This window comes from Bacidia gigantensis (assembly GCF_019456465.1).
Source record: "Bacidia gigantensis strain McMullin 20006 chromosome Unknown contig_132, whole genome shotgun sequence".
In the NCBI taxonomy this organism is placed as follows: domain Eukaryota; kingdom Fungi; phylum Ascomycota; class Lecanoromycetes; order Lecanorales; family Ramalinaceae; genus Bacidia; species Bacidia gigantensis.
In genome coordinates, this window is record NW_025408592.1 from 1,073,026 (window position 1) to 1,096,341 (window position 23,316).

At 49.8% G+C, this 23,316-nt stretch overlaps 8 protein-coding genes across 8 annotated transcripts; 4 read left to right on the top strand and 4 right to left on the bottom strand.

Annotated features, from left to right (window-relative positions):
• Window positions 1-523: 523 nt before the first annotated feature.
• On the bottom strand, window positions 524-1,534 carry KY384_001577 (uncharacterized protein; the record flags this gene model as incomplete). Its single annotated transcript, XM_044810107.1, is given in 2 exon segments — window positions 524-968; window positions 984-1,534. 2 exon segments carry the CDS (start codon window positions 1,532-1,534, stop codon window positions 524-526), a joined length of 996 nt encoding a protein of 331 aa, XP_044673119.1.
• Window positions 1,535-2,017: 483 nt separating this feature from the next.
• On the bottom strand, window positions 2,018-3,091 carry KY384_001578 (uncharacterized protein; the record flags this gene model as incomplete). The annotated part of the gene is made up of 1 exon (XM_044810108.1): window positions 2,018-3,091. The coding sequence occupies one exon, from the start codon at window positions 3,089-3,091 to the stop codon at window positions 2,018-2,020; it is 1,074 nt and encodes a 357-aa protein (XP_044673120.1).
• A 615-nt stretch (window positions 3,092-3,706) lies between these two features.
• On the top strand, window positions 3,707-6,532 carry KY384_001579 (uncharacterized protein; the record flags this gene model as incomplete). The annotated part of the gene is made up of 6 exons (XM_044810109.1): window positions 3,707-4,299; window positions 4,507-4,522; window positions 4,569-4,676; window positions 4,727-4,798; window positions 4,856-4,933; window positions 4,982-6,532. The coding sequence occupies 6 exons, from the start codon at window positions 3,707-3,709 to the stop codon at window positions 6,530-6,532; spliced, it is 2,418 nt and encodes an 805-aa protein (XP_044673121.1).
• Window positions 6,533-7,199: 667 nt separating this feature from the next.
• KY384_001580 (uncharacterized protein) lies at window positions 7,200-8,116 on the bottom strand (the record flags this gene model as incomplete). Its single annotated transcript, XM_044810110.1, has 3 exons — window positions 7,200-7,634; window positions 7,720-7,956; window positions 8,024-8,116. 3 exons carry the CDS (start codon window positions 8,114-8,116, stop codon window positions 7,200-7,202), a joined length of 765 nt encoding a protein of 254 aa, XP_044673122.1.
• A 443-nt stretch (window positions 8,117-8,559) lies between these two features.
• On the top strand, window positions 8,560-10,806 carry KY384_001581 (uncharacterized protein; the record flags this gene model as incomplete). Its single annotated transcript, XM_044810111.1, has 1 exon — window positions 8,560-10,806. The coding sequence occupies one exon, from the start codon at window positions 8,560-8,562 to the stop codon at window positions 10,804-10,806; it is 2,247 nt and encodes a 748-aa protein (XP_044673123.1).
• Window positions 10,807-11,308: 502 nt separating this feature from the next.
• On the bottom strand, window positions 11,309-15,231 carry KY384_001582 (uncharacterized protein; the record flags this gene model as incomplete). Its single annotated transcript, XM_044810112.1, has 3 exons — window positions 11,309-11,395; window positions 11,466-11,809; window positions 11,871-15,231. The coding sequence occupies 3 exons, from the start codon at window positions 15,229-15,231 to the stop codon at window positions 11,309-11,311; spliced, it is 3,792 nt and encodes a 1,263-aa protein (XP_044673124.1).
• A 1,401-nt stretch (window positions 15,232-16,632) lies between these two features.
• On the top strand, window positions 16,633-19,783 carry KY384_001583 (uncharacterized protein; the record flags this gene model as incomplete). Its single annotated transcript, XM_044810113.1, has 5 exons — window positions 16,633-16,732; window positions 16,782-17,720; window positions 17,783-18,203; window positions 18,329-19,226; window positions 19,271-19,783. The coding sequence occupies 5 exons, from the start codon at window positions 16,633-16,635 to the stop codon at window positions 19,781-19,783; spliced, it is 2,871 nt and encodes a 956-aa protein (XP_044673125.1).
• A 477-nt stretch (window positions 19,784-20,260) lies between these two features.
• Window positions 20,261-21,809, top strand: KY384_001584 (uncharacterized protein; the record flags this gene model as incomplete). The annotated part of the gene is made up of 2 exons (XM_044810114.1): window positions 20,261-21,525; window positions 21,575-21,809. The coding sequence occupies 2 exons, from the start codon at window positions 20,261-20,263 to the stop codon at window positions 21,807-21,809; spliced, it is 1,500 nt and encodes a 499-aa protein (XP_044673126.1).
• Window positions 21,810-23,316: the final 1,507 nt, after the last annotated feature.

The following is a 23,316-nucleotide window of genomic DNA, read 5'->3' on the forward strand; positions in this document are numbered from 1 at the left end:
AGTCCCACCTTTGATTTAATTCCTGTTGGTCCAATTGAGCATAGGGCAGGTTCTCTTTCGTCTGCTAGCAGTGTATGTCGCGGTGTAATCAAAACGATGGCAATTGCTGAAGAGGTCGAGGTGGGGGATGCATAATGATTGGCGTTTCTTCATCTGGCACCCCACGTTTTGGAGCTCTGGACAACATCATGTGTCAGTGCTGTGCAATCCTGGTCGACACGCTTCGATCGGCCGGCAATGTACGATTCCGACTTCCCCCGTTAAGGTTGTCACGACCTGCATTGCAGCACTACGCACATTTCATGCAAGCTCCATATGAATATTGCCGCAGAGTCGGAAAGGTTTCATATTTCGGCAGATTCCCGCTCGCTAGATAGTGAGCCTCACCCGCCATCAGAATGGTAACGTCTTTCCCGAAATGGCGATGCGTTGTTGAATTGGCCACCCGAGTTTTGGATTGAAGTCTCCGATGTGCTGGAGACATCCTCGAGCAGTGATTGTGGCATTCTGAAGGGTATGACGTTCAATGGGGCCTCCAAAGCCACTCTTCTCTTTTGAATTTTGCAGCAAAGCTGACGACGCCGAAAACACCGATTGCGCCGTAAAGATCAAAAAGCCCGTCAAGTCCGTCTATACCTTGATCTGTCTCGTGATCTAGCTCCTCGTGTATATCCCAGCTGTTTTCTTTTCTACCGTTTCTGGTGAACATTACTTCAACTTTGTTTTGGAGCAAAGGCTGCGCCGGTTGAATGTTGTCGAGTGGCGTTTCTGGTACGGAGAAGGACATACCAATTCCAACTGTATCGCCTGATTTGAAGGGTTGGGTGAAATCCTTCCCACCCCAAGGATCATTGACGTATCGATGGCCATTGTCACTATGGACACCCAGACTTGCCCTCTCCCAACCTGGTAACCTCCAGGTAGGGTAAGGTATTGCGCAAAAGCCAAGTGCAAGTGTGCTTTCGTCGCTACTTGCTACTGACCCTATGGATAATATTTCCACTTCAAAATATGTAACTTTGCTCCTTCCTGTACGCACAGGTGAATCCATGAAAGCGAAGTACAGGGGAAGGGAAGTCAATAGGCATCCATCGCTCTTGTTGGACCAGGTGAAACCTTTCCCAGAGCCAGCAGTAATCGTCTTGAGTTCGCCTCCGTAGCCATGGGGTTTACTTAGTTGAACTTGGCCATTCTGAACTACAGAATGTTGTTCGCTCGTTGGTTGATGAGGATACAGCAAAGGGTGAGCAGCACACCAAGCGTGGGCACGGTCTGCTTCCATTGAGTCCGCATTGTTACTTGCAGGTTGCTCATGACCAGTAGTAGGTGGAGGCGGCAGAGTTGAAGTGTCGGGTATTATCGTCCAATCATGATATGGTGGTGGCTCACCGAGAGATGGTGGTGGACCAGGAGGTGGTGCAAATTGACCTTGGCTGGAGGAAGCTTGAGACTGTGAGCCTTGAGCATCATGTGAAGGCGGTGGACCAGGAGGAGGAGCGTATTGGTAATCGGGGGGTCCTGGATAGCTAGTCATAGCTTCCATAGAGGTCTTGCCTACGCTCGACCTTGAATGCGGTTCACCCTCTGCCTCTGCTTTCTTAGAGTGCCAGCCTTTCAGCGATTTGAATACGCACATATGGCGCCCATAGATGACGCTGAACAAGACGTGGAGGCTGGCTTTGAGAATGGCAAAATAAATACTGAGCACATTCAAAAATAGCTTCGCGTAGCATGAGGCACTATAAGAGAGGTCGTTGAAAACAAACGTGCACGAGAAGGATCTGTACCTTAGGTACCGCTTTTTGGCAGTCTTGGCGCTAAGCTGCACCAAGCCTAAAATTATGCACTGAGGCTTTCATCTGAGGCAATTTGCGGCACACGAGGACTGCGAGGCTTTCAGCTGCTATTCCTTTCAAAGTCCCCCCTATTTACAAGTGAATACTCTCCGATATTCTTCACAAAAGAAGGTTCACTATGCGTGGTGTACATTGCTGGAACAAGTGTTACAGCCGCTCTCCTATTGCAAGACTAGACACTCCCCACTCTTCAGCTCAGCGACTTCGACGTCTTCAAAATCCGCCAAGTTACTATTTGCAAGAGAGCCTCCACCTTGTTTTCTCTTTTCCTCATCTAAGACCTCCTTTAGCGTTAAAACCTTTCGAGACAAAATAGGTGCGATCAATCCTCTTGCTTTCTTGACCTCATCATGTGTTGATACCCAATACTTGGCCTGGCAGATTCTTTGAGCCTGCAACCCATTGTGCCCTCCAAGATTCAATTGCCTTTTGCTAAGTCTGACATCATGTAGACCGTGCATGAGTCCCAATATGTTTAATGGTGGGTCCGCATCTCTGAGGCAGCTAAGTTCTTGCGCATGTATCCCGTGTGGTGTGTATATCATCCCTTCAGCACGGCCACAACTCTCTTGTGGGCTGTCGACCTTGCGCGTGCCCAGTTCAAAGGAAACCAGAATGGCAGAATGATAGTAAAGAGCATCGCTTTCATTGACAATCCTCGATATTGACAGCCAATGGGGTAGAGAGTGCAACGAAGATGCCCGCCAGTCTGACATCTTCTTGGAAAAAGGTGGAGGCTCATAGACGTGTTTGAAATGCTTCCACGATCTAATCAGGACTGCTGCTTTGCTCGTCGCAAAAACGGGAGTAGAACGGTCGAGCTCAAGCAAAGTAGCTTTGTGGCAATGGTCGGTGAATTCGTGGGACACAACAACAACATCGACATGATTGGCCCGCTCCTGACATTCTATATCAATGTTTTTTAAGGACGCTTCATTCTGTCTAAGGAGGCGATTGAGCTCGGCGATGGTTTGGACACTGGAATCAATCGCATGCCACTGACTCGAGAACCAAGAGGCGACATCGGACTGTCTCCCCCGCAGCCACGGATCGATGAGAATGTTGAAATGAGCACGATGAGACTTATTCGGGACTCCGACAGGATATGGGAGTTGAATGAGCCACGTTGTGTCTGCGTTTAGATGAAGGAGCCGTGGTCGCCTTGTTGCTAAAACCTTCCGATTAGTAGAGCGCATAGAGTCGTATATCTCGGACCGAGAATTAGAAAAGACCATTGTAAGGGCGAGCGCACGGTACAAGGCAGGCAAGGTTGAATCCAGTGTTCACGACGAAGTGGCCATGCGATCCTAGGACTTGTGAAAAGGCATGGGTTGCAGGATGTCGGAGATGTTCCGTAACCAAGCTCAATTTGAGACGTATGCGCAGTTATACCAGTTCACTCGTGAGATCGAGGCTATGTTCCATATCGTTAGAACAAACATACAGCCATGCTGGATCTGCGCTCCAGGACATTCGGAGCAGGAACAGCGATAGCCCACTAAGGGCGTACTCCTGGATTCTTCACATCACACGGGCATGAGGTCTTGTGGGAAGCGAATACGATTCAGAGACGGCGTCTGCTGTCCGAGGGGTCGGATAAGGGCCGACGGATGACGGATCTTTTTCTCTTTTATTCTCTTCCCGTCGTGCGTGACGAAGCAAGCTTGGCAGATCCGGCGTTAATAACGTATCGTCCTCATAAACCCGGAAGGACTTGGCGGGTACATCGTAGTACAGGCTGTGAGTCGCGCGCCCGGGGCTTTTTCTGGCATTTAAACCGTCATCCATCGACAGCTAACCAAGCTGCTTAAACGCCCCATCTGCAGTCCCCTGGATACCTCGAAACACCGATGGTAGATTCTCCCGACGAGCCTAGCTTATTAGATCGAAGCAGATCTAGCCCAACGCATGCCTCATCGAATCCTTTCGGGGCAGGCAGCCACAATCCTGCCTCAACCCTAGACGGTAAGCCCGCCATCGGCCATAGCGAGACCTCACCGCGACACATCGCCAAAGATGGCATTGTCAACAGCACCAATCCATCTGGAAGTGCCAACAACCATCATGTTGCCGACTCCATATCTACAGCCCTGCCACCTCCAGCACCTCCTCCGAATGAGAAAGGACAAGGAGCGGAATCTACCACCATAATAGATGAAGAGAATGAGGAGAAACCGACCATCTTATTCCGCTTCTACGCTTGTTGCAAGGACATCTTGTTTGCAAGTTGGATCAATGTACTCTTGGTCTTTGTGCCAGTAGGCATAGTCGTCCAGGCGGCTGGTGTAGATAAGACCATCGTCTTTGCAATGAATGCTATCGCTATCGTACCTCTTGCTGGACTACTTAGCTATGCCACTGAAAGTGTCGCAAGCGAGATGGGAGACACCATCGGCGCCCTGATGAACGTGACTTTCGGTAACGCGGTCGAATTGATTATCTTGTAGGTTGAGTAAGAGCAATTCTCTCGTCGAAGCTAACACGTGCCCTTAGCATGTATGTTATACCTATCAGGCCAGGCGCAGGAGACCAGGGACTGCTCACCACAGCGCCTGCGAACCCACTGCGTTTCCTGCCTTGATTCCGTGCTGCCCTTTGTTGCCCCTCACACAATGATCTAAGCTTACCTGGTTGACTTTACTAATCACAGCATTGCCCTTGCCAAAGTTTGTCCTCCATCTTGGATCCTGTACCATAGGCTGACCTTAACAGAATGAAATTGGTATCGTACAAGCATCACTTCTTGGATCGATTCTCGCCAATCTGCTATTCATCCTTGGCATGTGTTTCTTGTTTGGTGGTCTCCGTTTCCAAGAGCAGGTCAGTTTGTGCAAAGCTTACCAGTCAAGCATTGACTGAGATCGTAACAGATCTACAACAGCACCGTCACGCAAATGAGTGCTTGCTTGCTCAGCTTGAGCGTCATGAGCCTTCTCTTACCCGTGAGTGTGGCCGTAGGCATGGAAATTCAAGACGAAGCGTTCTGACCAAGGCCCCAGACAGCGTTTCATGCCTCGTTCACCGATAACGCTAAAGCTGACCAGGCCGTGCTGCAAATCAGCCGTGGTACAAGTATAGTAAGCACTTTGAATACGTACAGATTGGACAGGACCTAAAAGTCATAGATTTTGCTTCTCGTTTATGTTCTATATCTACTATTTCAGCTGAGGACTCATGCATACCTTTATCAAAGTACCCCACAGCATGTGATTGACGAGGAGTCTCATCCAGGCCTCTTGCACGACGTTTTCGATACGTCAAGCTCATCTAATGATTCATCCTCATCCAGTGGAACTGATAGTGACGAATCATCTGGGTCTAACACTACTGCGAAACGCATCAAGCGTGTTTTGACACGAGGAAGAAAACGCCGTAAATCGTCTGCAGGTTCCACTGATACTCCTAGCGCACTCTCAACTATTCGTACTCCATCGGCGAACACGTTCAGCCCCGCTGCTGACGAAAAGGAGCACAGTCAATTCGCCCCTATGACTTCGACTTCAAACTCTACAATCCTAGCAAGCGGTGAAGATGCAGACGATGAAAGGACCGCGCCACATCGTTCAATTGAGAAGAGGCAGCCCACTGTCAATTTTCTTGATTTTGAGAAGACAGCATCTAGCTCTAGCACGACCTCTCCTGAGTTGAAGAAGCACAAAAAGTCCAAGAGAAAGCACCGAAAAGCCGAAAGACTGAACGAGAAATCAGCCGAAATTCCACAAATGCCAGAAAGGACCAACGCGAAGACGCTCGTCGACTCTACACCTCGTCCTTCTACTTCTCGCGTTGTCGACTTTCAAGACCGTGCTCTAACTGCTGCTGAAAACTCACCTAAGCGACCATTCAACATCCGTGGACGTTCGGTGCGCGACGCCCTGCCTGCAATTCCCGCCATGCCAAAGCTGATGACGAACACGGTCTTTTCGACAGCCAACCCGAATGGTCAAGTAAATGTACCAATCGCAGTAACAGGAATCACACCACGTGCACTTCACCGTTCCAATTCGCTACCCGGTCGTCTTGACCAGGCAGCGCGTCAGACAAGTCGTCAAGCTCCGGCAGCACCACCACTACAGCCGCAGCCTTATCTGGCCCCTGTGACGAACGCTGATACGGCTAATGATGCTGACGTGAAACCCCACAAGAAGTACATGTCACGTAATGCTGCAATGCTTCTGCTGGTCATCTCTACTGGGCTAGTAGCTGTCTGCGCTGAGTTCCTTGTGGCTAGCATCGACCACCTTGTGGACAATACATCCGTGAGCCAGGCCTTCATTGGTCTCATTATCCTCCCAATTGTCGGAAATGCAGCTGAGCACGTCACAGCCGTGACAGTTGCGAGCAAGAACAAAATGGATCTCGCAATAGGTGTGGCTGTAGGCTCGTCTATCCAAATTGCGCTCTTTGTCACTCCTGTCATCGTACTGCTCGGCTGGATGATGGGCAAGGCCATGACATTATACTTTTCCCTGTTTGAGACCATTAGCTTGTTCGTTTCAGCTTTCATTGTAAACTTTCTGGTCCTCGATGGTAGGAGTAATTATCTGGAAGGGGCTCTGCTCATTGCTGCATATATCATCATTGCTGTCGCTGCTTTCTTCTACCCTGATCCGGACGAAACAAGCAAAATCTCCGGATCTAATGCAGGTCACAAGATGCTCATGGCAATGCTGTAATGCAATTTCATATCTAAAGGAGAGTGGGATAGATTGGTGAGCTAGGAATGGGAGAATCATATGACCTTCGGTTCTGCTAGAGAAGATTTCTGCCTGCAAAGGCCTCGCAACAATGCCCGACGAAATTTGCTAAAAAATTGGAGCGACACTCGGAAAGGTTACGGACACGTATATGATATACACACTCTTTAAACTTATGACGGCCGAAATCATGACATCTACATTTCAAATACGCACGTATCCTCATTTTAACGTTGGCGTGAGCTTTTCATGTGTATGCCTCACTATGTGAACGACTGCAATGCAAGCATGCTGCTCCTTTGGAGCGTTCTGACAATCGGAGAGGCATCATCTGACACAGTCTCCTTCGCTTACATCCTGATTCATTAGGGATAATCTCTAGCAGATCACTTCGAATCATTTGTATGCCTATCTATATATACAAAGCTTATAGAGACCATTGCCAATTCATGACTCCTCAAGCTTTAAGAGATCCATGCACGCCATGGTCTAGCTATGCATTCTCTTGTCAATCATCATAGAGCTGTAAATGTATCACTGCAATTCATTAACGAAGTGATAATCCAGGCAGCCAGCACCGTGCTACTCTTTCACTTGCCTCTAGACGCCATGTTCGTAGTTCATGCCCCCCATGACCACGTTCAAATCAACTCAAAGTTCCCTTGAATCCTCTATAGGCCCCTTCCATCTCAAAGCCCAGCTCCCTCGCCTCCTCCTCACTCAAATGATCCTGCGCCTTCAGCTGATTCAGCCTAATCAACCATGCAATGATTTTAGCCCTTCCTTCAAATTCCTGGGTCGTAACCGCATTCACGCTCTGTATTAATTCCGCGAGCAATGGGTGAAGTGCGTCTTTGGAAAGCAAGCCGAGTTTCAGGGCATCGAGGAGTGTAATGAAATTTTCGGTTGCAGTCAGAATTTGTTGGCCGGACGCACTACCAGAGGACCCGGAAGTGGGAGCGTGGAAGGTTTGCTGCTGGTGATGGGGTGTACGAGAAGGAGTGGAGGGGCGAGGAGAGGCGTCAGTGATGGTGGAGGGGAGATTCACGCGTAGGCGTTCGGTTGCACGGGGACATTCGATCTTGAGAGTAATTTATCGATCAATCTTCAGATTTTCCATTCAAGAATATGAAAGGAAGTGCTGGCTCGGGGTGGGGAAGACGTACATCCCATTCCCGCTTGAAGGTCTCCAAATCCACAAATTCCTTCGCTACCTTCTCATCGCTGAGGTTGGATTTGTATTGCTTCAGCAGCCGATTGCACAGCTCAGTGTATTCGACCTCGGGGATAGAATCCCGAATGTAGGCCTTTTCAAGGCCATCGAGGGTGATGATAATGCTATAGATTTCTGCAAGAGAGTCGCGCACGTCGCGGTCTGCGGATGCTTCGGAGAGCTTGACTTCCTAAGCAGCGAGTCTGAGTTGGAGAAACGAGACCTTATGGCAGCCTACCTGGCGTAGGAAAGCATACTTGATCTAGATTGATGGTGGCAGAGAGAGCTGTGTTTGGCGTGTAGCTATATGGTGTGGGAGCATATGGCAGTTGCCTCGGAGAGGAGAGCATGCTTGTGGTGGAGGAGGTGTTGTTGATTTGGCTTTTTATTCAAATGACCAGCATATTACTGCCTATCTGCTGGAAACCGGATACCAACCCTCGCAGCTAGTGCCGAAACCAAAGGATAAAACACAAGCTGGTATTCGTCTTATTCACAGAAGTGGTGAGTAAGAATTCCGGGTGGAGAATTATCACTAGTCTAGATTGGTCTCCTTGTAACCCTAACCCTAGATGTCAGAGCACTTCTGGTGCTTGGACCACTTTTGCCATCCGTCAACTATCTGAGGACTATGTTCAAAGGAGGCAGGCATATGACGAGCCTGTGGGTAGTCTGACCATCGGGCTGGCTCGTTCTCTACACTCTCAGAGGTCGAAGGGGTTTTGACGTTTGTTGCTGATATTTCAGGATGTCATGCAGATGACGACGTTCGTCATGTAACCTCGAAGCAAAAATGGATGCATTTCGATTGCTTACAAGGTCGACGAACCTCCCCCGCGCACAGCAATTCAACACATATCAGAAGCAAAGCATACCTTCCGCGGCAACCCTGCCCAAGATTGAAGGTTTCAGCGGGGAGGGGAGTGACAATGTGCAACCATCTATTCCACGGGGCAAAAAACGAAAGAGACGCACGGGTGCTGTCATTGAGCAGAAGGTCCAAAAGACGAGGTTGGAGAGGCCTACCAACAGCCATTCTTTGACGAGCACAAGCATTGGCAGGAGTGAACAGCCGAAGCCTGTGCACGACGGAGTCGGTGCTAATAGTGCTCCAACGTCAACGGGAACAGAAGAGTCTCCTTTGCTTCAAGATGAATGCAGAAAAATAATGCGGAAGCACAAGCTTAAGGTCGTAGCATTGACAGGTCAACCAAACAGGCGTACCCCCAAGGATCCGTCAAGATCATCCTCGGAGAGCTCATCGAAGAGAGACAAGAATGGACGTGAGCAGCTGTGCGTACAGCCCTTGACTGCTTTTACTCAATTGAGATCTACTTATGGAATTTCGCGACGCTTGTATGAGAATATTCTGGCTCAGGGATATCAAGAGCCGACGGAAGTACAAATAGGAAGCATGCCATTACTAATGGGCTCAGACCAAGAAAGGGGCCTGTCGGAGCCACGGAAAAAGATCAAGAAAATACGGTCAGACATTGATCTCTTGACAGTTGCTCCCACTGGCAGTGGAAAGACTTCGGCCTTTCTTGTACCTACTTTGCAAGCATTGCTCGACGAGCGCCATCGAACGAATCAGATTCCAAGTGCGTCCGATGTAGAAGAAAACGCAGTCAGAGTGCTCGTGGTCGCTCCGACTCACGAACTAGTAGATCAAATTGTCAACGAAGGAAGAAAGCTCGCTGCAGGGACGAGAATTAAAGTGGCTGCCATGAGGAAAGGTATGACTCTACAGAGCGAGCCAGTAAACGATCACCAAGAGCGCAAATCATTTGTGAATACCGGGGACGGGGGACATCTGGAAATTTCTCCACCTGTTATCAAGGCTGATGTTGTAGTAAGCACTCCGCTGCTGCTCATGCAGGCAATCTCAGCAAAAGACGCTTGCTCTCCCGGACTATTACCACTGATCCGACATCTTATCCTTGATGAAGCAGACATTCTACTTGACCCCCTCTTCCGCGACCAGACCCTCGGCATCTGGAACGCCTGCACCTCCCCGGCCCTGCGTACATCCCTCTGGTCAGCTACCATGAACTCCTCTGTCGAAAGTCTCGCTCAGCAGCACTTACTCTCCCGCCGGCAGTCTCTAAAGCTTCACCCCTCATCACCGCCTCACTATATTCTCCGCCTCGTAGTCGGCTTGAAAGACAGCTCTCTTCCCACCATCTCCCACCGCTTAGTCTATTCTGCCACGGAACGCGGGAAGCTTCTCGCTCTTCGCCAACTCCTCAATCCATCTTTAGCCCCCTCAGCATCCACAACAAACACACACACGATTCGAACCCCCTTCCTCGTCTTCACCCAAACGATTCCCCGCGCCACAGCCCTTTACAACGAGCTCCTCTACGATATCCCCCCCGAAGCAGGTGGCTCCTCACGTATCGCAGTTCTACATTCTGAACTCTCAGATCTCACGCGCTCAAACATCATGGCCGGCGTGCGAAAAGGTGAGATTTGGGTGCTCATCACGACCGACTTGCTCGCTCGGGGTGTGGACTTCAGAGGTATGAACGGCGTCGTGAATTACGACATCCCGACCTCGAGCGCAGCGTATGTGCATCGAGCCGGTAGGACAGGGCGCCAAGGGAGAGCGGGAGGTGTGGTGGTGACACTGTATACCCGAGAGGACATCCCATATGTGAAGGGTGTAGCTAATGTAATTGCTGCCAGTGACAAGGCGCATGCGGGGCTGGGGAAAGACGGTCGTGGGGAGGAGGCTTTGAGTAATAATTTGGCAGAGCAGCAGTGGCTATTGGATGCGTTGCCGGATGTTAGTAAGAAAAAGAAGCAGGAGTTGAAGCGGAAGGGGGTGGAGAGTCGGAGACGCGATCTATCATGGAACGATCCAAAGGGAGCGAAGAAGTCGAGAATCAGTACGAAGAGCGGGTATGATCGGAAGGTGGAGAATCGGAGGAAGGGCGCTGCTAGACGAAGTCAGGAGGTGCTGGATGTTGCGGATGGAGATGATGATGAACGGGATCTTCGAGCCAGTGCTGGAGAATGGGAAGGGTTCGGAGACTAGCGGTTGTATCGGTAGACGCTGTGATGCCGCAAACAAAAATGGAGGAGTATAAATTTAGATAAAGCACCCATAAGCGTAGAAACGACACGGTCAACGAATGGATACCAAATCGAGTTCATAACTTCCCGTTTTTTACGGCGATGGATTGGAGCAAACTTAAGAATGAATCACTTTGAGATTAAATGACAAGGGAGACGGAGACCACTGCATTGATTGATCGATTGTCATTGAAGCCGATGGTCTTACAGATTGCCAGGCGTTATAGAGTTCAATAAGTAATGTTACACGCGCTACCAGCGCTGGTACTGTCACGGTTTGTGACAAACTTCATTGATAGATGTAAAACCGCCGTGGTAGTCTGGGTTTCCTGCCAGGCTACCGCCTTCCTGAGCGCCTACGCTAGAAATCACGAGATTGATACTGAATTGAGTAGCCAACCGTATATCAGTATAAGAGAGATGAAAAAGGGGGTTCTCAATGTGGGAAAGAGAAACATGCCCCGTTAAACCGGAGCGGGATACTTCATGATTTGGTCCTCTATTTTGGGACGGATTTCTCGAAATAGAAATGGTTTAGAGACGACGTCGTCCTACACTTGCTTAGCGAGAAAACTTCTTGAATCGCCGGAGAAGGTGCGGGGGCACGAATGCAAAACTTACCATGCCTGCCTCCATTAGTTTAACGATCTGGCCTCCTGCGTTTGCCGTGATGGCAATTGTTGGAACATGAGCGATGATGGTCCCCTCCCTCTCAAGATCACGAATTATCTTGATGCACTCCAGTCCGTCCATCACAGGCATTTCTTGGTCCAATAGTACAGCGTTGATTCTGAATTTTGGCCCACGGATGCTGGGCCAGAAGGTTGACTGGCGAAGTACGTCGAGGCATTGTTGGCCATTTTCTGCTACGTGGACAGAACAGCCACCGCGCTCTAACGACTTTTTGGCGACCTTGATGTTGACCTCATTGTCTTCAACAAGAAGAACAGTCGGATGTAGAGCGTCTGGAACACTGTTGTCAGCTTTTCGAGAAAACATAGAGCCCTAGATGAATTTCAGTCTTACCTTCGGAAAGCTTTCGGTCAGTCTGGCTGGTAGTGAAATCCAGTGGTGCCTTCGCGCGCGTAGCCTTGATGTAGAACTCGAAGCGGCTACCTCGATTAGCTTCAGAGCTCACTCCGATGCGGCCGCCGTGGATTTTCGAAAGTTCTCTGCAGATGTAGAGACCAAGTCCTGAGCCTCCATAAGTGACGTGAGTCTTGCTATTAGCTTGCTGAAATCGTTGGAACATTCGCGGTAGTTCATCCTCAGTCATTCCCTGACCAGTGTCTTGCACAGCAAAATAGATGTAAACAGCTTCACCATTTTCCCATTCTTGTAGATTATTTGGACCCAATCGCTCATCCCGGAAAGGCTCGAAGTGTACTCCGTCATGATCGTCTAGTGGTTCTAACGACGCGCTCAAAGTGATCGTAATTTGGCGAGTGTCCCTGCCAGCGGTGAATTTGACCGCATTATTGGCGAGGTTGATGAGAATCTGTCTCACACGTGATGGGTCCAAATTCACCCAGTCAATGTTTAGCAATTCTAGAGACGAGTCGATATGAAAGCGGTAGCTTATGTCGTTGTAAGCCATCATCGGCTGGAAGATCATTGCAGCCTGAGTCGCAACGTCCACAGGACGGGTTGCAACTAGCGTTACCTGCAATTGCATTGCATCCAGCTTAGACACCGTCAAAACATCGTCAACAACACGATTTTGGTGCTCTGAGCAGACCCCAATAGTGGCCGCAAGATGCACAGTCTCATCCACAAAATTCGTAACCTGCTCACGCGGGTAGCTGCCGGACTGTAGCTTTCCTAAGAGCTTCCGACCCGTTTCCGCAATGAGATCGGCAGACTGGCGAACGACGCCCAAAGGATTTCGCAACTCGTGACTAGTCATAGCAGTAGCTCTCTCTTGCTGAGCCTTCAGCTCTACGGCTTCCTCCATCCGCTGCTTCTCATAGTGCTCCGCGGACTTCTGAGCGCTGATGTCTGCGACGCAACCAATAACCTCCGTGGCCTTGCCCTTGTCATCAAATCGAACTTGCGCTTTGAACGATAACCAATGATCATTCTTGACACCGCTGTAGGTCATGCGAACCTCTTCATCTAAGTCAACGTTATCTTGGACCAGCGCCGTCCAGGCATCTTCAAAACGACCTCTATCCTCCTTCGCAATGACACCCATCCAGTTACGATACTGGATCTCGTGCTCGGTAACACGCATATTATCAAACCAGGTTCGATTAGAGTACATGATAGTGCCATCAAAATTGGCGATGAATAACCCTGAAGGATTGAGGTCAGCCAACATCTTGAATTTGTCTTCAGTGTCCCATGCTGCTTCGGCTGTTTCTCTTAACTCGTACTTTAGAAGCTCTTTCTCCTTCGCTGCGGCTTCAGCAGCCTTGGCGCTACGAGAAATTTCCTCCTCGAAGAAGACTATTGAGGCCATCGTCGTCGCCAACTGTCTGTTCAACAGCTGTACGTAGAGCTGATAGTCCTTATCATAGGGACGATGGGGATTCAGACCCATAAACAGGAAACCTAAGGTCTTGTTGGTTTCATGTTCCTCACTTGGAAGATTGATAGCGCAGCACACAGCTTCACGTGAGGGAGTTCCGAACCCTTGCCAGTCGATGCCGTCAAAAATCTCAAGATTGAAAGTGCTGTCATGAGTAGAGAGATGTAATGGTTCATTTTCCGTCATGGCTTTGTGGAAGGTGTTTGCAAAGTAATCGTTCCCGTGCTGTAAGTCAATGATTTCACGGGCTGCTTGATGCCCGGATGGGACACCAATTTTACCCTGAAGAAGGAATTTCCTGTCCTTCCCTGAGCTAGACCTAATGGAAGACTGAGAATCGCTGTCTGCTTCTTCAAGAACGGAATAAAGCAAAACAAAAGGGGCGTCTTCCTTATTAGCCATCAGACTCTCGAGAGTATGGGCCCAGAATCCATGCAAGGTCTTGTCTTGAGCAGTCTTTTCACCAAGCACGCGCAGTACGTTCGTACGCCTCTCGGCCAGGTTGTGACTGGTCTTCTCAAAGGCTGGATTTGCAATTCCTATGACGGTACCATCGCTGCCGACGAATGGTATCAAAGCAAATTGAAAATAAGTTTCCTGTGGCACATCCTCATTCCAACGGGCGATAAAAAATCGGGCGTCATCTTTCAGTGTCGCCTGACCATCAAAGAAAGCTTTCTCAAAATCGTCGGCTACAAATTTCCATATTTCTGCCCAAGAGTCTATATAGGAACGACCCATCAACTTTCCATGTTTATCTTTGATCAGGGCGATATATGGCTCATTGTAGAGGATGATCAGCTGTGGTCCCCAATATATTGCCAACGGATATGGAGTTGCCACAAGGTCCATGGCAGTCACACGAAGCTCCGACGACCATGTGTCCATTGGTCCTAAGGGAGTGGCCGCCCAATTCACATTCTTGATGAATTGAATGTGCTTTGGTAGGTCTGATGAATTGGGTTGCCGAGTCCAATCCAAGTTCGCGGCACGAGCTGAACCGGATGGCAACGAATGTTCTCTTACTGGGGAAGTTGTCTTGAACAAAATTGAATGCTGCGAATCTGTGAATATTTCAAAACTTGAAGGTGTGATGGTATCCCGAAGCATCTGTGCTTTAGTATCCCTTGTGTGAGGTGTCGCAGGCTCAAATTTCCTACTTGCCGTCGTACCTACGCTGTCTCTTGTGGACTTCAGGGTTGGAGCAACGGAGAGATTGAAATAATCAACGTCATCATCATCAGCTTTATCTTTGTTAGTTACCTCCTTGCCATTCTCCTTGCCCCATTTGGGGCCTGACCGGATTTTAAGTGGGTCGACGTCCGGAGTTACTTCACCAGATCGGGGATGTGCTGTGATGAATCGCAAGCTCCCGTGCTCTGTTTTGGCAGACCAACAAAATTTAGCATAGTAAAAAGCTTCATGGACATCATCTTCATCGCTGCTTGTCGCCCAGTCTTTGAAATCGGAGAATTCTTGCGGAGACGGGGCACAAATATTGTTCAAGGAGTGTCCTTGGATGTAGTCATGGATAAGTGGACGATTCCGCAACATTCGATTAACGAAAACGACCCTGTAGAAAGCTGGGCCATAGTTGACATGATCGCACAGATCAAGCACAAACGTCATTCTCTTGGTTCCATCAAGAATGGCGAATAACGACTCTTGGAAACTGCTGTCGTTACCTTTCGATCCAGCAAGCGTATCCGCTGAAGAATGACTATTGGAATTCTCGTGATTGCGATCATTGACACTCCGTGTTCTTACGGCAAGTGGTCGTAAAGAAAGTCTCGTACCGCTTGTCGTCCTTATCACATTTGGACGTACAGGAATTGTGGGAGCCATCCGTCCATTCATTGGATTAGCAGTCGCAAACGCTCGAGAGTCTTCCTCTTTGGCATGCACAGACAATTTTGCTGTACTTCTAGAGGCAAAACCCGGTGCGGAGAGTGGAGAAACGGAGAAAGAACTCTTTGCTCCTTGGTGCTCTTCAAAACGCCCACGTCGAGTTGGTGGAGGCCTTGCTACTAGATATACCTGAGGCTAGACGTCGTTACTTCAACGTTGATCGTGCTAATGGTTGACGAGGGACAAAGATTGTGAACAAGTGCTTTTGATGCTTCTGGTTAAGCAAGATCACAACAGTGATGGAGCTTGTCCAAAAGACTTAAGCTCCCTTGTCTAGCACACAGCAAGTCTACATTCTTTCGTATGTTCCTCGGTATGCGGACGCAGAGCAAGTGCAAATGACTGAGCGTGGATGTGGAGGTGGAGGGGGGTGAGGTAGGAGGGTGTGGTGTTGTGTGATCTAGCGAAGGTGAGCCAAGGTCAATGGATGGTCCCTCTTAGGGCTTCATGCTTTTCCCCTGGTCAGTGCCCGAACATTCCGAAAACTGACCTTTCGTACATTCATCAGCAGTCTGTGGATAGTCTTGTTGCTCTTAATCTATTCCTTTGATCGGGAGACATAGCGCATACTATTGAATCGGAGCCAGGATTGCACGGAAGGCGCGAGGAGCTCGATGCACCACGCAGCCAGCTCCTTCCAGTATCAGCACTCATCATAGCAGGCGGGCAACGCAGCCATCAGAAAGACAGGCGAGGTAACAGAGATGGCATGCCCTTGTGTACAGATAGACAGAAAACGAGGAACAATCCCATCTACAGACAACAGAAGAGCTAATGCATTCAAGGAGACTCGAGGCTAAGCTGTCTGGGGAAGCGGCCTGCCGCCCACGTCACTGTACCGCATCGCGTAAGCACAAGAGAGCTTCATTGGCGAGTCCTCGAGAGTTCCATGGCGCCGGTGCCGACTACTGTCGCCCTGATCCATGGGCGGTCGAAAGCCTAAAAGCGTCAGCTCACCCGTTCCTCACACATCCTTGCCATCCCTAAGGTAACCACTCCTGTCACTCCAAGCCGCTTGCTGCAAGCCATACCACATCTTGCATGAGCCTCGGAGCAGAGCTTACAGCCCACAGATCGACGTCCTCTCACTCACTAACCTTCCTTCTTCCACTCGTCTCCTGATCACAAACTCTTTGTTCACTTTGGTTGTTTCGGCCAAGCCCATTGCCGTCGTACAATCATTTGCCTTCGGGCAACTTGCTCTCTCTCTCGACCTTCCTTCCTTCTCATTTCACTTTCTGCGTGAATGTCGTCCTAAATCACGGCTTTGAATCTTCCTCACTCCAAGACAGAGCTTACTTGCAGTATTTGTGGCTATTTGAACGGTCTACTGCTTTAGTCTTCGGCACCATGGCCTCTCGATTCTCTTCCATCACTCTCTTGGCCTCCTCAGTCCTGCTCCTCGCAATTTTCGCGGCTCCCACTGCTGCTTTTGGGGCTGGCAACATCGGTGAGCACTTCAGGACCACCTCAACGGCACTGACTGACCTGCATTGTAGCCTCGATTGCTCGCATCGAGGGTCAAAACTGGCGCCATGGCGATATCGAGGATACACTTCTCAACATCCTGATGTCAAGAGCTGCAGGCGGGAAGAAATTTGGAAAGCTTGATGTAAAACGCGTCTATTTTGGCAACTGGCTTCGTGACTATTCCCAGGCAGTAGACGTCGGTACGGTGAAATACGTTTCGGCTGAAGCTATTCGGATCATTCTTTGGGTCCTTGGCTTCATGAGCTTTGGTTATGGGACGAAAGAATTCGAAGTGACCATGGATCGTCTGGGATGCTATCGACCGGAAGAGCACATTGATAATCCAAAAGACTACGCAGATAACATAGATGCCCGCCAATATGATAGGCGCCTTCGTGGACCTGTCGATGAGCGTCGTGAGCTCTCAGTCAATCCTCAGACCGGACTCAAAAATTATATTGCTACAGAAGGTATGGGTATCACAACATCAGCAGAACTTGTTCGCAATCTGTTTGGAAAAAGCATCGATCTCGGAAGACGGTATGCAAGGAGTGGCAATAAAGCTGAGCTGCACGAAGCTTTACGCCTGTTGGGTACTGGTTGTCACTGCCTAGAAGATTTCTCGGCACACTCCAATTACACTGAGTTGGCCTTGCTCGAGCTCGGTGAGCGGGACGTGTTTCCCCACGTAGGTAGAAGGACTACGATGGATATTCAAGGCGCTCGCTATCCCATTTTCCCCATCATTACTGGCACCTTCGGCGGAGTTGATTTCCTGCATTCAGTGATGGGCGAATTTTCTGACAAGGCGACCCAGTCGGAGATTCAAGAACTTGAAGGTACGATGGCGAACAACCAGCAGAACAACTCGAGTATCCTACAAGATCTACTCAATCAAGTACCAAGCGGCCTGTTTGGAGACAAGGACCAAGCTGGCAAGGCAAATGAACTCCAAACAAATGCTACAGGTAAGTAAAATAAGGCACATGCAGGCATTGACAACGTGATAGAAGCTAACATTTAACTCAAGCCGCACAAATGCAACAGACCCACATCTCCCCACGTCAACCAGAGGCTTGGACTCGACAATTACATGAGACTCAGCGTCAGATCTATCCAATCCTTGAATGGCATGATGAGATGATGCAGTCGATCACTGAGGCCATAGAGAAAATCCCAGTACTGCCCCAGCTGCTAGAGAATCTTCAAGAGCAGCTCAACATCTTCGTCTTTTCTTTACTAGCACCATTTGTCCTGCCCATCGTCAATCAGGTGAAGACTGAGCTGAATACTGGCTCCTCCGAAATCATACAGAGCAGCAAGGATAAACAATTAATTGTCTTCCGTGATGATAACTCCAGCGATCCCACCCATTCAATGTTGTCCAAAGATCATTTCTCGAATGTGTTGAATGAGCCTGCAGGCAAAATAGCTAGTCAAGTCCTCAAGTGGTATGTGCCCCTAAATGCTTTGGCTGCTCCCAGCCAACAAAATTGCGGCTGAAGATTTTGAAGCGGGACGCATAATAAGCTCTGACCTCGCTGTCATGGATGGGCGCTAACGTGATGTCTATCAGGGTCGTGCCTCAGCTCATTGCGTGCTGGGACGATGAGCGTATTGACATTGGACGAACCCTCAATCGCGTTATTTATGGCACTTTCCACCATCCAGCCCTCCGTGACTACGGAGACGATGGCGCTGTAGATGGTCGTCGCGGGATGTTCTCTGTGGTCGAACAATGGTGGCGCGACCAGAGCGAGCAAGAGCGCCAAGTCCTTCGTGATCAACTTAGTCGCGATGGGGTTGAGCAGGGTCGTAATCACAAACCTGGTGTAATTGACTCAGGGCATGGATGTGGTAAGCCTTTGGGTATGCCAAACCTAAAAACAGCGCAAAGCTCAGGTGCTGTTGGCGGACTTGCTGGAGCCGGAGTACTTGGAGAGATAAGCGACGCCCTGACCGGGCAATCCAAATATGACGGCGGCTTTACAGGCGGTGGCGGAGGCAGCTCCTCTGGTGGAGTCGGCAAATTCGTTGGGGAAGCCGCTGGCGGAGGAGCGATTGGTGGCATCGTTGGTGGTATTGCAGGTGCTGTAGGAGGCGATCTTCTAGGAGAGGCCTTTGGCGGCTCTGAGACGAAGAAAAAGACTCATCAAAGCTCTCAATATGAGTCCGACGGCTCTTACACTCAGAATGTCACACAAACAGGGTACACTGCGCCTCAGAGTGGTCACCAGCGCTACGGGTCTGCAGAATACAGCCAAACAAATTTCGTGGAAGGTGGTGGCCGTGAATCCTACCAGCGTTATGAGCAAGACGACTATGGTCGTGGAAGTGGGTTTGGCCAATCCGTCGTTCAAGAGACTCGGCCAACGTATGGGGGCGGATATGAGCAGACGACTGAACAACGCTATGAACGCCCGGGGGTGAGTGGCAATCGGAAGTTCGAGTCGAAGGACGTGAAACTAGCTCGAGTTCGTTTTACGAGGAGACTAAACAGTTCTCTGGTCATAAGAAGGATGATTCTGATTCAGACGCGGACGACTTGTACAAGCTAAAGAAAAAGCATCATAAGAATCACGACTCTGATGATAGTGATTATGAGAGACAACGGCAGAGGTTTACGCAGCAGGAGTTTGAAGGGGAATCTGGAGGTCACGGTGGTGGTGGTGGCTATGGAGGAGGATACGAATCCAGACAGCAGGAAGGGTACGGTGGTGCGTACGAATCCCGGCAAGAACAAAGTTATGGCGGTGGAGGTTACGAGTCGAGACAGCAGGAAGGATATGGCTCTGGAGGAAATGAGACCTCGTCTGGATACGGTGGTGAAGGGTACGGAGGAGGTCGTGAAGATGAAGATGAAGGCCGCGGAGGAGGAGGCGGTGGTTTCTTCGGTGGTGATGGTGGAAGCAGAGATGATGAAGACGAAGGGCGTGGAGGGGGAGGTAGCGGATTCTTTGGGGGTGGGAATGAGAGTCGAGATGACGAGAACGAAGGTTACGGTCAACAGAGTTACGACAATCGCTATTAGGCATCGAGAGGAAGGAATATAGATATGCTACGGAGTTATGATGGATGTAGGAAAAGCTTATGCATTATGCATATGTCATGAATGAATGCAAACAATCAAATAGTGCGTATAGTCGCTAGTTGGTATATCCCTCTTAACAGCCTAAGAGACTGCAGACTGACCATGGATGGCCTCCCCAATGTACCCTAGGTGTTCACCAGGAACTAGGCTCGACCTCAAAAAGGGGTGCTTGCACTGCCACCCGAGGCCCCACTGCGCCACAAGCTTGGCACTGATTAACCGCCTGGATCGTTAGGAAGATTTGATGCCTATGGGGGTCATATAACATCAGCTCTTTCCTCCCGAACTATCGCAACTCCAGGAGACATAACTGACTTGAAAATTATATAAACCCGCCTCTAAATCTTGCCGTGCTGATTTGTGTAACTTCATCGCATCGAACAGTCACCAATCTGCCCCGCTTTTTGTCCCACAATCATGACTTCCGCAGGTCACAATGACCCAAAGTTGCTGTACGCGGTTGGCAATATTAACGCATATGAATTGAGGGATGGCAAGGAGATGCCAATTGGCAACTCGGGGCCCCAGACCCTCTCCCTTCTAATGGTTCCAACTTCCTCACCCTTCTCAGACCTTTCCGCTACAGATCCAACCAGTGCAGCGCCAGAAGATGACTTCTATCTACACCTACACCTTCCCCCCGAACTAGACCTCTCCTTACCTGCCACCACGCAGATATACCACCAACCGCCACGAAGTTATCTCATACCGCGCTGGGATCTGGGTCCCGACAGTGGAGCCTTTACTCGTATAGAATTTCCCAAGATCGGGACAGGGCCAGATCGTGTGTCCCAAGAGGATATTGATACCTTCGAGACCATACTGGCTCAATGCACTGCCTTTCTCGAACGAGCCAAACCTCCGATGGGGGATGTGAAATCCTACAATCCATCGCAATTCAGCCCAGGAGAAGCCTATGTAGGGACTGGTGAGAAGACCCCAGGCCACATCGTGCTTATAGATGAGGACAATGGATCTGTGGTCGGTGAGTTGGGACAAGGGTTTAACCTCGTCGAAGGAAAGGATGTCAAACCCGGTTCAAAGCTACCTGTAGAGATCCAATTACCCCAGGAGGGTGAAGGAAATCAGATCTACGTGCAGAATGCATCGGAAACCTACCTTCAAATGTCGAAACATCCGGCTTACAAGGACTCGAAACTCGTTCAAAATGCTGCTGTGGCTTCTCGCTTAATAGTGACTAGTACAGGTTGGGTTGCAAACCAAATGACTCAACGGGCTGATACCTTCACCAAAAGTACGAAACCAAATCCTAAACCTATGACTTTCACGCCTGCTACGCAAGCAAGGGTGAGGAAAATCAATAGCCTCACAGAAGGTGCAGTCGGCTTGTCAGCCAAGACTGTTGGATCGGTCACGAAGCATGCTCAAAACCTTGGAGCTACTCTAACTGGTCGTGGAGAGAAACAGAAAAAGCTTGACAAGGCCGGCTACAAGCCTGGCTTGCTGAATAAATCGATGATGGCTTTCTCTACGATCGCTGATGGTGTAGACTATGCCTCACGAAATTTGCTCAATTCCGGATCGAGTGCTGCCACCCAAGTTGTTGGCCATCGTTATGGCGATGACGCGAAGGATGTTGCTGGAAGTCTTGCTGGCGGTGTTAAGAATGTCGGCTTGGTGTATGTAGATGCCACAGGGGTCTCAAGAAGAGCGATCATAAAGTAAGTTGTGCCGTTGATTGAATTGTGACGTGTGCTAATTCTGTGAAAGGTCGGTAGCAAAGGGTATGGTCGTTGGCAAAGCTCCGGGAGGCGGCAATCTTGTTGTTGGTGGAGGAGATGGAGGAGCCATTCCACCAGAGGCCATGCCGGACGATAAGCCAGGCGTCGCAAATAACGACTTGGGCGCAGGTACTGGACAGCAAGTTGGTTACGGACCTAATGCTGGGTTTCCTGAGTCAAAGTCAGCCAAATCCGGTGAGTTAGGCGAGCCGCTAGGCTCTTGAATTGTAAAGCAAGACGACGATACCGTTCTCCTGGAGAACCTGGGCTGGACAGGTGGGTTGAAGCAAGCAACCGACAGCCGCACTGCATACCCGGCGTCAGCATGGATTTCGACGAATGACGGCATATCTCAGAACGACAATGTGTTTCCCGGGAATGGATGAACAGCGCATCATGTATGTAATCTTATAAAGATCCAAATGACTCCCTTGAAATGAGCCCGCCGTTCAAGCCTTTGCGATCCAAGTGCGACCACTGATATCCATGACACCGAATCATGTCATGCACGGTCAGTATCGCAAGGAGGACGCATGGTTCAATTTAAAGACAGTGAAATAAGTTCCGAGACCAGATGAATAGCATTCGATGAGGCACTTGTGAAACGTGGGGTGCTCGCATAAGAATAAGCAAGAGCAGCATTTCAGCTCTGTTTCGCTTTTCGCCTTTTCGCCTGCCTGTCTTCATAGCTTTCAGCGCGAGAATGACGTGCATTGGCTCTGCAGCAGACGGGTTTCATGCGCCGAGTAGGTTTGCTGCAGCCGCTGAATGCCTTTGAGAACGAGGGGTGAATACGTCAAGACATTCGAGGAAAACATGCAGGACAATAAGCAATTCTTTTTGACTCTGTAAGTGGGTGGGACCCGCAGAGTAGACATCTGTACCACCTGCAGCAGCATGCCAAGCCCGGAGGTAAGAGGACGAGGGGAAGGAGTGGACAATCGAGGACAACAAGCGCTGAATGTTAATATTTTTGAATGCTGAAGTTGAATCATGTAGATTGTTAAATATTGGATAACGGTCTCTAATATGTCTGTTTTCAGACCCCACGACCCTATCATTCAGCCCCCATGCTCCTCCGTTCGCGCTTGCCCGCACCAGGACCAGGGCAGAAGAGCCGAGGGATGGTCACCTATCGTCAAAGACTTTAGATTCGTTAGAGACTCTAGCGCATTGTAACAGACTGAAGCTGCTTCTTGTCAAACGCATCCCTGCTCGGTCCTTAGGCATGTTTCCCTGCTAGATCCCTTGGAGTCCCTGGGAGGCCCGGCTGAATCCCAGCCTAGAGATCCTTAAGCTCCCTTAGAGTCCGTAGGCGAAATTACAGCGCAGCAGAATCCGCTCCACGATCTGCGTTGGCGCCAACCTAATTTGTAACCAGCCCAGCCCGTTCTTCCATTCATTGATTATCCAAATTCTAAAGTCGACAACTTCACACCCACCGCAACATCAGCCAACCCTCCCCCACCTCCTCCCCCCCCCCCCTCTCTTCCGCCTCGTCAGACAAAGCTGCGCTCAACGCCAGCTTATCGAGGGTCCCGTCAATAGCGCCAAGCTTGCCTGCAACGGCATGCTCACGGCGTAGTGTTTACCCCCAACAACTCGGCTCTCACACTCCTTCACCTCATCCAGCCATTGACCATCATCCTAAGGCTGACTGTCTCGCTTTGAAGGCATCCGCTGACTGCTATTAAAAAATACTGTTCACAATCGGACGCTCGGCACCAGGCC